This window comes from Urocampus carinirostris, chromosome 8, assembly GCF_059441175.1.
Source record: "Urocampus carinirostris isolate Australia breed hairy pipefish chromosome 8, RoL_Ucar_1.0, whole genome shotgun sequence".
Lineage (NCBI taxonomy): Eukaryota > Metazoa > Chordata > Actinopteri > Syngnathiformes > Syngnathidae > Urocampus > Urocampus carinirostris.
In genome coordinates, this window is record NC_142356.1 from 20,193,399 (window position 1) to 20,206,916 (window position 13,518).

Here is a 13,518-nt window from a genome sequence, read left to right on the forward strand (position 1 = left end):
AATTGTGTGATATCAAATATATTGCCTTTTTGTTTGTCATCTGTACCACTGGTGGTCTAGTGAGTAAGTGACTGTGATCTCATCACTACAATTGGTTTGTGAACCCCATTCACCCTAAATTGAGGGCCAGCAATATAGACAACACATATGGCAAAGGCTCAGGGAAAGTTTTGAGTGAAGGCCATTCAGAGGTCAATTTCCCATGGGAAGGGGGGGGTCTGACATCTGACCTGAGCATGCCCCTAGTATTGTTTATAGACATTTAACTGGTGCTGGTGACCTTGTGGCTTCAACAACAGTTGTGGTGACTACTGGAAAGGCTCGAAATGGAAAAGACTCAACCATAATAAAAATAAAGAAAAGGCTAGTAAGCATCTTGCAGGAGTAAAGACAAAAGGCAAGTTAAAAAAGAGACATCTGTGCATTGCACGCCCACTGTGGCCGCTAAGCTCTAGCTAGCTGCCACATAAATCAGGCCCAATTTCAAAACACTAGCGTGCCTCTATTGTGTCGCTTTAACTACCGGGCAAATGCCTCCAAACAACCGCGCCTCGGAGAGTTCCGCGGGTTAGCTTAGCACATTGTGTAGCTTAGCGAACTGGAGGCCTGCGAGGCCAAAGACGAATGACATTCCCGCGAATAACATCTGTCAAAACACGCGGGAGGACCCTAGAGGACACGGCGGCGCAGGGGCTCACCTTGCGGACGCGGCGTTTCAGTATGGCTTCTGCAGCGAAGACGCGGTCGCCCATCGCCGATAGCTCCATTCTAACTATGCGTTTCCCGTCCAAATTCGGTTCTTGGAGGCAGGGGGGGTCGGCTTTGCTCGGTGCCGAACTGTGCGTAACACGCAAGCAGCCACGCCACCGAGTCCTGCTTACAGCCTTGAATCACGTGGTCTCGGCCAGCCCCCCTGGTTGTCATGGCAACGAGGAAGATTCTCCCCTCAACGCGAATCTATTTTTTAAAGGGGCAGTGTGTAGTGATTAGTGTCTCCTAGTGGTGCAAAAACAACATACAGTTGAACAATAAGTAAAAACACATTAACTATCATACCAAGTTTTTTTTTTCAACTTATTCAATGCCAGACTTCTCTCTAAAATGGATAGAGGGGCCAGCCAAATTTTGCCACTCTGACTCATTTTTTGAAGGCCTGCAGTACTTCTGTAGCTATATATGCTAATAACATATCATTATAAAGCGTCAAACCTCATCTTTTATGATAATAAAGTATGTTTCTAGCTTTTACCATTGTTTAGTAATCAACAGTTGAACATTGACACCTTTCTTAAGTCAAGTCAAATCATTTTAATTTGTATAGCCCTTAATCACAAAGAATCTCAAAGGGATGCACAGGTGATTGCACAGACTATTATTTCAGACTATTATGACACCATCCCCAGATCTGAAACCAACATGAGGGCAAGGAAAAACTCAAAAACCTCAACATGAGGAAAATGAAGAACCTTGAGAAGGGGACCGCACTTAACTTTTCTTTTCAGAAAAACTGAAAAGCAACACTTTCACTTTGGTGCTTTTACTTTTCATTTATAGGAAGCAAGACTAGGAAGTGGGGACTTCCTCGATGTGTGGACAACTACCTGATCAAAGCCATCTAATGGTTTGTCATACTGAAAACATCCCCAGAGGCTTAATAATAGATGAACTGAGCTAAATCCTTTGCTTATCTTTGACCTAGAAGTTTCCCAGCTGATTTACCAGTTTTGTTTCGTTAAGAGTACATCTCAAATATATGTTACTTAACAATATGTCGTTGCTGGTCAACACAACTAAAGGAGTTTTTTTGTTTTTTTTTTTATTTTTTTTAATATTCTGACGTGATAAGATTTCTCGCCATACCGTTAATGCTTAGAATCTTATGTCCCGCCTACCTTTTTCCCTCAAGTAAGCAACCATTGGCTGTTTTGACGTTAGTCATCAAGTTCGGTTGTAGAGTGGTGCTTGTTGGTGTCGCTGTCATAAATCAGACATCAAGCAGGGAAGGAGATCAGAGTAAGTATAAGTTATTATTTTTTACGATTATTTTCGAATAGAGCTTGTGGTAAGAAATTTCTCAAGCTTTTGTTTGGCAATTGAAGTTTTTACCATTTCGCTCTTCGCTCAGTCGCTGGTCTCTGACGTAGGGTTGTCATGTGAAATGTCAGTGGACGACTAGAAAGAAACTCGCGTTACTAATGAATGGAATCCCTTGTTTGTTTTTATTCATAACGCTGTTTAATGTACACTGTCGTTCTTTGTAGCAGGAACTGAGGCGAGTAACAACAAAGCTAGCAGCATTTATCGTGTTGTTATCTCACAAAAAAATAATCTGGTAGTAGGCAAAGCAGCACTCATCCCCCCTGAGTAAATAATGTAGTGTCATATGATAGTAATGGATCACGCTAATTGCAATAAATAATTCATATTATTTAGTGTCCTTTATGCGAAAAAAATAACAATTTATATGTCCCGTGAAACTAAGCATGATGTGTTCTGGTTGTCAGGGGCTTTTGAATGTTCTATCTTAAAAGCTGATTAAATAAAAGCAACGCAAGTACCGGTACTAGTCACGCCTTAATTTTATTTTGATTTTCTCAAGATTTTCCTAAATGTTTTTTGGTTTAGTAGATCTAGTTGAGGCAGCATGGCGGAGCAGTCCTGAGGTCATGAGATCGAACCTCCTGTGTGGAGTTTGCATGTTCTCCCCATACTTGCGTGGGTTTCCTCCGGGCACTCTGGTTTCCTCCCACATTCCAAAAACATGCATGTCAGGTTAATTGGGGGGTCCAAATTGTCCCTAGGTGTGAATGAGCGAGTGAGCTGTCAGTCTCTATGTGCCCTGCGACTGGCTGCAACCAGTTCAGGGTGTCCCCTGCCCACTTACCGAAGACGACTGGGTTGGGCTCCCGCGACCCTACTAGGATAAGCAGTGTAGATAATGGATGGATGGATAGATCTATTTGACGACTGTTGATGAAATTATTATAGAGACCTGTAAAAACAATCAAGGTAATATTTTACCCACTCTTGGTTTAAGGGAGGGCCTCTTCCAGAATCTCTTTACATGTACAACATCAAATTCCAAATTCACAACATTTCAGTTCATGCTCTCCCTCCTAATTTCTCTCAGGTCCGTGATGCAGTTCCTTGGCCGTCTTCTGGACACTGTGCAATCTGTGTCCACGCTCTTTATCAACCCTTACAGAGTGAGAGATGTGCAACTGTCCGACTACAGAGAAGGAAAAATAAAGATGCGGCAAGAAGGACGCCTTGTTCTGTACAAGAATGCCCAGTGCCAGTCGTGGGATTGTGTACTCATGTGTCCCGACTCTCCTTCAGCGGCTCTGAGGTAGGTTGAGCACAGGGACTATCATTTGATGTGGTCATGACTGAGTGATTTGTTTAAGTACCTAACAAATTAAAGGCTATACAAAGTGATACCACAGAATTGCAATATTGACCAAAATATGTTTTAAAAGTGATATTACACCATCTTATTCAGGTACTTTTTTATCATTTATGATTGATTCGTGTCTCATTATACATCCCTATTTGCACTAGGCTTTTCCAGGTAGCGTCAGAAGAGGACGCCATGAACTGGTTCCCGCAGTACGCTCTGAAACTTCCACCATTCTATGACACACTCCCGCCAATGAAAGCCGAGGTTGCTCAGATGATCGTCGACTGCATTCGTAACCACCCGGATTGGAGTGCCGCTCACGTTGCAGTAGAAACATGCCTCCGAGAGTGTCTGAAGCACAATTATGTTCAAAGGTTGGACAAAATTCAGTCAAAAAAATATCTCTCGGCATTTTGCTTTACAATTGACTGATAAAATAATAGAACACATACACAGTTTTCCTCACTTTGTTTCTCTGTACCCCAAACTCTGGTCCTTTTTGAAGCAATTGGAGTCAATGTGTTTTAGTTACCATGTAGTTTTTCATTACAGTATTGCTGGCAAAAGATTACTTGCTGTAATGTTTTTTATGTTTGCAGCGAGATCAACGCTCGGGATTCACTCGGTCAAACGCCGCTGCATCTAGCATGCGAGAAAAGCGATGAGGCATGCGTTAAGGAACTGCTTGAAGAGAGCCAGGCACGAACGGATATCAGAGACCACCAGGGTGAAACACCCATGCACATTGCCGCCAAGCACGACTCCCCTGCAGTCATCCAGGTTAGTGGCGCAAAGGTCTTGGTGTACATATTTCTGTTTTAAATGGACAGTGTGTATTATTTAGCATCTCACGTTTGAAAAAAAATACTTTCCTTTAAAAAAAAAAAAAAGATTTTAATGGTTGGTTAGATCCCTTTACCACTAGGGTCCTAGGGGCACTATTTCCTGTGATGTGTCTTGGGCTAGCACAGCCTGGTGGCGTCCATCCCTCTGCAGGCCAACATATGTTTCCACCCGGCCTTGAACCGGGGACCTTTCACGTCTTAACCACTGCACTACGGAAACACATTGATTTTAATTGTGAGGGGAAAAAAATCGTGTAATATCAGATAAACATGCATTTTTTTTAATCCTCAAAAAATGTGTAATCATTTTGCATAACATGAGTCTCACTTAGAGGGAGCTGACATATTTGTCCGCTATCTTGTTGAAAAAATGAAAACAACAATCGTGCGGTCACTTTGAGTCCCCCCGTAGTTTGTACTCTTCCTAGTGCTTTGTTGCAATTGTTTTCCAGCGTAGTAAACAATACAGCGACATCTAGATAAATAGTCAGGTCAAATAGTGCTCACTGTCAGCTTAAATGTCGGGTTTTGTTTTTAAGATGGAGAGAAACAGTGTAACTGTAGCTTTAAGTAAAACAAGTAGACCAAAAGAAAAAAAGGTAAGACGAAGCCAAAAAGCAGCCAAATGGTTGTGCCACAATTAGATATATTGACGATTCATTGATCCGAGAGTTAATTGATTCTTCACTGGATTCTTCCAATAATGAAACCCACTATGACCAAATTGCTTTTAAAACAAATCAACTTTCGTGATGGCACTCAAACTCGTTCATCATGGCAATCAAAACAAGCTTCTCCTCTTGATTTCTACTTAAACTTCTCATTCATGTACTTTGACATTTTCCGGTCAACACACAGATTTTGTGTTCCCGCTTGTGCTCGGGCGTGAACGAGCTGAACAACAACGGAGAAACGCCACTCCATGTGTCCTGCCGCCTCGGTCGAGTGGAGGCTGTGAAGGCCCTCTTGGGAGGTGGAGCCAAGTGCAGTGTCCCTGGCGGCATTGGCTACCCGATTCACTCTGCCATCAAGTACAATGAGAAGAAGTGAGCAGTGTTATACTTTTATGATCTCGTTTGTCTCTTCAAACAGATCTCCAAGCATTTAGATTTGTTTTCCAGATTGCATTCAATTCAGATTTTGTATTCTATTGTTGTATTTCCATTATCCGCACCGCTTATCCTCAGAAGGGTCGTGGGGGTGCTGGAGCCCATCCCAGCTATCTTCGGGGATTGGGGAAGGGGACACCATGAACTGGTTGCCAGCCAGTCGTAGGGCACACAGGGACAGACAATTCGCTCGCTCATTCACACCTAGGGGCAATTTGGACCGGCCAGTTAACCTGACATGCATGTTTTTGGAATGTGGGAGGAAACCGGAGTGCCCGGAGGAAACCCACACAAGCACGGGGAGAACATGCAAACTCCACACAGGAGGTTCGATCTCATGACCTCAGAACTGTGCCACACAAGCGCTAACCACTGCGCCGCTGTGCTGCCCATATTAACGATAAAAATATAAACTCAAAGGAAAAGTCTTGTTTTAACTAGAAGAATACTTTCCCCCATATTTGGTGGATCGCACCTCTTATGATTTGTTTTTTTTTTCTCAGCTGTACAGAAGAGATCCTGAAAGTTGACCCTGACCAGCTTCATGCCGAAGACACCTTGTATGGAGGCACGCCTCTCCATTGGGCCAAAACAGCAGAGGTGAGGAACGCTACACGTCACATTGGCTTTCAATTGATTGAAGAAAGGACAAGAAGTGCACTTGTCATACTGCTTCGATTTAAATTTGAAACTTTGGAAAAACTTGATGATAATTCACAATGCCCAGTAAAGCCGTTTTTGATATGACGATGACCCACTTTGGGATTCTAAATAAAACGAGGAAACTTTTTAAGCTTGGGTTTTCTGATAACTTTTTATCTCAATTTGAAAAATTAAACTGTAGAGCCCAATATTTTTCTTCTGTAGACCAAACTGAGAAAAATCCAAGGATGCATGGTATTTGTTTTGTTTTCTTTCAGTTTTTTCCAAACCCAACACACTGATTTTAAACTAGGCCTCAATAACTTACTCTAAGATCAGTGAAAGGATTTTTTTTCAATACTTTGCAGAGGATAAACAATGTCTGTCACTGTACAGAATTAAATCCTATATCTACGTTCAGATCCAAAAGAAGAATCCTTTGAAAGAATATCATTCTTGTGTTACTTTTACGATGTAAAATGAAAGATGATTTTTGTTACTTTAATATATATTTTATTCTTGTTTAAAAATAAGAACACTTATTAATAGAATTGACAAAATATTTCCTGTATTGCATTATAAATAGTTTTTCTTCTATGTTTTCAAGTCAAGTCATTTTTATTTGTATAGCCCTTAATCACAAAGAGTCTCAAGGGGCTTCACAGGTTATTACACATAAGCAGTTTAGGTTATTCATATGCTATAGAGTAGAAGTGAGTTTTAAGCTTAGATTAAAACATTTCCACTGAGGTTGCAGATCGGATCTCAGGGGGAAGAGCATTCCACAACACCGGTGCATAATATTTAAAATGAGGAAACTAAACTGCATTAGGTACTTGACATTTTTTATTATTTGTCAGTATTTATATTTCTAGAAAAAAAGATTTTCATCTCAGAGGGAAAATCTTATTTTTGCAGTGTATTGTGCATTTATAAATCACTAATTTGCTTCTTTGCATGATTGATAACACCCATACACAGTCTATTAAGCATTTCTTTCCAGTAATAGATAAAAAATTTTGTGATCTACTTTGTTGTGTGCTAAAAAAATAGACAACCGTTATCTAAACTGACAGAAAAAAGGCTGTAGTCAATTAAATGTATAGGTACATTGAAGTATAATAAAATACAATATCAGTATAAGATTTTTTAATACTTTCCATCAGCAAAAGCATAACTTCCTCTGCATTCCAGATGTGTCGCATGCTTCTGGAGAGCGGAAGTGCAATCAACTACCTCAGTAAGACAGGCGAGAGCGCCCTCCACATTTGCACCAGGAAGGGTCGTTTCGAGGCAGCCATGGTCTTGCTCACCCACGGCGCCAACACCAATCTGAAGGGGCAGAACGGCAACACGGCTCTGCACCTCGCAATGAAGGTGTGTGGCTAACTTTCAGTGGGGCTTGACAAAATAAGGACTTTTTGTGTCCGAACAGATGGACCACATGGAGTTGATCAAAGCTCTTATTGTGTTTGGGGCCGATGTGGAGATCCATAATGATTTAGGAGAGACTCCTGGTTTGATTGCTGCTCGTACCAGTAAAGGTAATGCACTGCTAAAATAGATTATATGCATGATTAGCCAAAGGTATACTTGAGACTCAATGCACTACCAGAAGGCTTTTGCGCAAGGTGCAATTATTCGGCTGTTGCATGACATACATTTTCAAAATGTCAGTTAGAGCTTTTAAATTAACATTGTATTACCCCAAATGTCTGTGTGCATATATAACTGGGATATGATATGCATGTTTTTAAAAAACCAACTAAGGTTCCAATAGAAAGATACTACTGGACATGCTGTGTAGTGTGGGTGTGCAACGCTGCCTGCCTCCCTCACCTGGCAGCCCTCCGACCATCGCTAGCAAGGCTTCGGCTACGGCCATAGGTAACACTTACTATCCATTACATCTATTAAAACTTATTAATGCATCTCATCTTATTGTAATTGGGAAAGTTATTAATAGCATGGAGGAACTGTGTGTGTTATATTTTATGCACGATTGTGTTGAGACCACACAAACTGCTGCTCTTTTACTTGCCCGCAGGGTTTGAGGACATTATGCATGTTGGAGCTGCATTTACTGCAATGAGCAGAGGCAAGATGGAAGTTGATTGTTCCAAGGGAGACATAAGGAGGTGTGTAGGCCTTTTTTATGAATTGGAAAATTATAATAAAGTGTCATTCCCACCCATTTGCAGGTCGGATACTCTGCTCTGTCTGGATGGCGGTGGAATCAGAGGTCTGGTTCTGATCCAGATGCTGATTGCATTGGAGAAAGAGGCCGGCCGGCCCACCAGGGAGCTCTTCGACTGGGTGGCTGGCACCAGTACTGGCGGCATTCTAGCCCTTGCTATCGTCCACGGTGCGTACCCATGTGGTTTTGTAATTTTAAGATTTCATGGATGTGTAGGACAATGCTTCTTCTACCTGCAGGAAAGTCCATGGAGTACCTCCGCTGTCTGTACTTCCGAATGAAGGAGCAAGTGTTCAGAGGCTCGCGACCATATGAATCGGCCCCGCTGGAGGACTTCCTGAAGAAAGAATTTGGAGAGAACACCAAAATGGCTGATGTTCAGTACCCTAGGTAGTCATTACGTCCAAAGCATATATAAATGAATTCCGAGCATCGCCTTTCGTTGCATTGGAAATTTTAAAAAAGTGTTTTTTTCCCCCTTTGAAGATGTCAATTTCAAAGATACATATGTAATACTTAAAAGTAAATTGTTTGCTGTTTAGTTATAAATGAAATGAAATGATCTGCATTTATATAGCGCTTTTCAAGTCAATGACTTCCCAAAGCGCTTTACAATGTGCTCCACATTTCCCAATAGCGGCCTTGCAGCCTTGTAAGGTGCTAACCTGCTTATTGGGGGTATTAGGGGTTTAATATTACTAAATATTTAATTTGCAATTACTGATGACAAGATTTTAGGCGAGAAAAAATTACTATCTAAAGGAACAATTACCACCCATAGTCCTGCAGTATTTTTTACAACTGACGTTTTCAGAAGGAAATGTTTTAGGTAAATGTTGGGGAAAATAGCAGAAAAGTTAGCGTAAACGTAAGTTACTGTCTTGGGGGAAATGATACAAAAACATAAAAAACCACAGACTGAATGATATTAAAAAAATGTGTTTTTTAAAAATGTATTCTTTGCGAATTCTTAAAAGTCATGATTGTAACATCCATTTAAAAAATAAAAATCTATTCAAATATAAGTACAGTAAATATCAATAAAATAAAAAAGACTCCCTTTGATCACATTCTTTTGTGCTTGGATAAACTCCAAATTCTTCTTCTTATATTTGAAGCAGCTTTTACTCGTATGGTAAAGTCAAGTTACTGCCGCTTTGACTCAAGTAAACCTAAGGTAAAGTTATAATTTTAATAGCACTGGGAAAACAGATTCAAACCAAGTTTTCACTGTTGATTTATATTCAGCTGGAGTTGTACATACAGGTGTTATATAATTTGTAACAATTGTTTCTTTCTTACCAGGGTAATGGTGACCAGTGTTCTGGCAGACCGACACCCAGGAGAGCTTCATATTTTCAGGAACTATGACCCACCCTCCACACGTCAAGAGTCTCCGTACGCCACCACCGAAACCTTCAAGCCCCTCACAATCCCTCAAGGTACATTGAGGCCTAGTGTTTGTGTTCCCTCTCCGTGATGTTGTGTGTGCTAGCCGTGTCGTCATTGCAGGATGGGAGGATGAGGATTTGTTGCTAGTAGGATACACAGTGGAGCTACCCAATAAGCGTAGGAAGGTGACTGATGAAGGTGTGTGTGCGCGCTTGACTTAGAGGCGCATGGTGGCTCTGGAAGCTTGGAGGAATGTTAGGCTTCATTCACTTCATATGAAGATTATTTAAAGGAGAATCTATTGTGTTTTCCTTAGAGCAACTTGTGTGGCGAGCTGCCCGCTCCAGTGGTGCCGCTCCAACTTATTTCCGGCCGATGGGACGTTTCCTAGACGGAGGGCTGCTTGCCAATAACCCAACGCTGGACGCCATGTCAGAGATCCATCAACACAACAAAACACGAAAAGCAGAGGTAAAGCAACTTGACTGATTTTAGGGGTTTGGAAAATAAAACGTCTTGACTCCCAAGAATGATGTTCTTTTTTGATTATCAGAGTCATGGGGCTGAGATCAAGAAGCTGGGTCTAGTTGTTTCTCTTGGGACTGGTAAGCCTTTCACAAAATTGTGCATTGTAAAGCACTCGTTTTTTCCCCCCACAATTTTAGAAACTGGGTTGACAGGTTGTTGGTGACTCCCGATCGTCCATAGGTGTGAATGCGGATTGGAATGGTTGTATGTCTAAGTCTGCCCTGTGATTGGCTGGTCTATCAGTCCAGGATGTCCCATTGCCCAATGTCAGCTGGGATGGGCTCCAGCACCCCCGCATACCTACCAATGATGGATGAATGATTCTGAAAATGAATAAATGAAAATAGGTTACGAGGTTTATTTTTACTTTTAAATACACCGGCACCCATTTATTCTCAGGTAAACCACCACAGGTTGCAGTGAGTTCTGTGGATGTTTTCCGGCCTTCTAATCCACTGGAACTAGCAAAAAGCATTGTCGGGGCCAAAGAACTGGGCAAGATGTTGGTAGATTGCGTGAGTATCGAATAACTAAAAATTGGGTTATTTTTAGGTGTGTGACATCATGGCTTTGCTCTCGTATAGTGTACAGACTCTGATGGCTGCGCCGTGGAGCGAGCTAGAGCTTGGTGTGAAATGATCGATACCATCTACCACAGGTATGCTCCAATCACATGAAACGATATACCTTTTGACCCTTTTAAGTTCGCTATATCTTTTTATGATCATAACTGGCATAAGTAGTACTCTCTTGACCTGTTTACGGCTATACCAGCCTGAGAACGCCAAATCTCGGGAAGTGAAGCTGGGTTGGGCCTTGTTAGTACTTGTCGAATAGGACACGGCCTGGGAATACCTGGTGCTGTAAATAGGTCACTTGGCACACGGTGTGCTGCAACAGCACTGGCTATATCCCACCCCGCACAGTTGGTGAAAACGAATTTCCTTAAGGGGCTCAAATCAATTGAATTATTATTATTATTATCATTATTATTCACCTCTCCTGCAGACTGAGCCCACAGCTTTCTCAGGAGGTGATGCTGGACGAAGTGAGCGACGGCATCCTTGTGGACATGCTGTGGGAAACTCAGATGTACCTGTATGACAAGAGGAAGGTGCTGCAATCCCTTGCTAAAGCGCTAGTAGACAACTAGAAGAGACGGAAATAGTACATGATCTCAAATTACTATTGTCTAGCACTGAATATCAAGGTAGCCGTTGGTCCAAAGTTTAAAACACTTTCTATGCAAATATTGGAGTGAAATGGAGGTGTGATGTCACATGCTTTTTGGTTTTAAAATCATCTACAGTTAGCCCACCCTACTCATGATATTTTTATGTATTTTCCCCCACATTTACCCTAAACATATATAATGAAATAATAAAAATACATTTGGAAAACCACTGGCATTCGCAACCACAATGCTTACGATAACACGTTGGCTATATGTTCCCTGTATCTTCACGCCTTTGTTGTACTTTAGTCTCAATCACCTCTGATAACAGAAATGGATGCTCACACTATATACTCACGTGAGCTATTGACCGTGCATTCAAGAGTTTTGTAAAACGTGGCTCATGTAGTCATTGTCAATACATAGTGCAGTGTACATATATGATAGTAAAGCAGCTGGACACAAAAGTTGCTTGAAATTACTTGAAGGACAAACTGACTAACACGACAGGGGCACCAACCTCTAATGTTGTATTTTATAATATTGTGTAACTCTTTCTGTCAAATAAAATTTAAAAAAGCATCTACAATTCTAGTCCTTGTTTGTATGCATTCCACTACAATGAGAGCCAGTTGTATTCTTTCTTTCTCCTCTAGATGGCACTTGTGTTTACTTCAGATGTGAAATAAATCTCAGCAAGATCAGCATGACTGTATTTAAATTGACGAGTAGACAGAATCTTGTAAAAAAATGCAATTATCGTAAACATTAAGGGGGGGTTGGAGGTTTTCAAAAAATTTAACCGGGTGGGTCTTAATCTGCAGTCAAATGCTCTAGCGCTGAGCTCATCCCCTCAGTCCAAGCTTCTTCTTCCATCCAAATGACAGGTAGAAAAAATGTCCTGACCTAAAAAACATTGATCGCAAAGAAAAAAATAAGTGGATACCCAGAGATAAACTGGGGAACTCTTTACCTGCAGTCAGATGCTCTGCCACTGAGCTACATCATCTCATGCAAGATTCCTTTTTCATCTAAATAACACTCACAAAAGGGAACAAAACCACAAAATGCTTTGACCACAAAGAAAATATGAAGAAGGTATCCAAATACAACCCAGGGGACTCTTAAAATTCAGTCAAACACCCTGCCACAAAGCCACACATGCTCATACTTTTGCTTCCAAGGTCCGAGCACATTAAGCAATGAGAAATACAATAAGAGTGTACAGAGAGTTAAATTGAGGACTTCTTGATCTGTAGTCACAGCTCTAACACTGAGCTAAACCCCCTCATTAAAACAGGGTCTTCAACCTAAACGACTGGTAGAGAAAGATCCCAAAACTTATAAAAAAAACATTGACCATGAATAAAGGATCATGGAGTTACTCAGGGTTGAACTGAAAAGCCCTTGATCAGTTGTCATATGCACTACCATTGAGCAACACCCCCTCATTCAAAATATGTTCTTCCATTAAAACGACTGGTAGAGAAAGTTCCCCAAACCATAAAATTGCACTGACCAGAAAGAAATGATTAATGGTATACCCAGAGTTGGATCGAAAAGCTCTTGATCGGCAGTTAAATGCTCTACCACTGAGCTACACTTTGTCATGCAGATGGCTTTCTTTAGTCAAAACAGCTGGTAGAGAAAGGTCCCTAACCTATGCAGATCAGGTGGCTCCACTTTAATTCAGGGTATTCATTTAAGGTTTTCTTTGTGGTCAATACATTGAATAATTTTGGGACATTTTTCTACCAGTCATTTGGATGGAAGATTTTTTTTTTCTGTATGAGGGTGTCAAGGGCATACCCAGAGGTAACTGAGAACTTCTTTAACTTCTTGATCTGCAGTTAAATGCGCTACCATTGAGCTACACCCCCTAAGTTTGCTAGTGTTTTGTCATTCAAACAAAGGGTTGAAAGATCCCAAACCTAAAATGCATTCAATCCAAAGAAAACATTCAGGGGGTACCCAGAGTTAAACTAGGGATCTCTTGAGCTAGCAGTCAAATGCTCTACCACTGGGCCAACCCCCCAAATTAACACGGTTTTTCCAAGGAATGGTAGGAAAAGATCCCAAACCTAAAATGCATTAAATACAGAAAAGATTGAGGGGGTACTCAGAGTTGAACTGGGGACCGCTTGATCTGCAGTCAAATGCTATACCACTGAACTACACCCCCGCACTGTCCTAATGTTTTGACATTCAAATAAAGGGTTGAAAGATCCCAA

General features: G+C 41.2%; 2 protein-coding genes and 1 long non-coding RNA gene across 5 annotated transcripts in view; 2 read left to right on the top strand and 1 right to left on the bottom strand.

Moving 5' to 3' along the window:
* Nucleotides 1-892, bottom strand: part of LOC148361160 (uncharacterized) — a 35,591-nt gene extending 34,699 nt beyond the window's left edge. Inside the window, exon 1 of the mRNA XM_088341902.1 lies at nucleotides 699-892. Coding sequence (XP_088198028.1) covers nucleotides 699-767 — 69 coding nt within the window. The 5' untranslated portion in view covers nucleotides 768-892. The remainder of the gene's footprint in view (nucleotides 1-698) is intronic.
* The window catches only part of LOC148361157 (uncharacterized), a 67,256-nt gene extending 65,633 nt beyond the window's left edge, over nucleotides 1-1,623 (top strand). Inside the window, exon 4 of the long non-coding RNA XR_015851112.1 lies at nucleotides 1,555-1,623. This is a non-coding gene — a long non-coding RNA (uncharacterized LOC148361157). The remainder of the gene's footprint in view (nucleotides 1-1,554) is intronic.
* Nucleotides 1,624-1,879: 256 nt separating this feature from the next.
* Nucleotides 1,880-11,876, top strand: pla2g6 (phospholipase A2, group VI (cytosolic, calcium-independent)). 3 transcript variants are annotated; one of them, XM_088341903.1, is made up of 19 exons: nucleotides 1,880-2,013; nucleotides 3,131-3,349; nucleotides 3,562-3,774; nucleotides 4,000-4,180; nucleotides 5,104-5,291; nucleotides 5,858-5,954; nucleotides 7,191-7,373; nucleotides 7,432-7,540; nucleotides 7,767-7,883; nucleotides 8,044-8,134; nucleotides 8,198-8,361; nucleotides 8,433-8,583; nucleotides 9,499-9,635; nucleotides 9,706-9,783; nucleotides 9,902-10,056; nucleotides 10,139-10,190; nucleotides 10,513-10,628; nucleotides 10,698-10,771; nucleotides 11,122-11,876. In XM_088341903.1, exons 2-19 carry the CDS (start codon nucleotides 3,138-3,140, stop codon nucleotides 11,264-11,266), a joined length of 2,463 nt encoding a protein of 820 aa, XP_088198029.1. In that variant the 5' UTR covers nucleotides 1,880-2,013; nucleotides 3,131-3,137; the 3' UTR covers nucleotides 11,267-11,876. The 3 variants fall into 3 exon arrangements, with proteins under 3 accessions (XP_088198029.1, XP_088198030.1, XP_088198031.1); XM_088341905.1 differs by lacking the exon at nucleotides 9,706-9,783 and having other exon boundaries at nucleotides 1,881-2,013; XM_088341904.1 differs by lacking the exon at nucleotides 9,706-9,783 and having other exon boundaries at nucleotides 8,044-8,361.
* The last annotated feature ends 1,642 nt before the right edge of the window (nucleotides 11,877-13,518 follow it).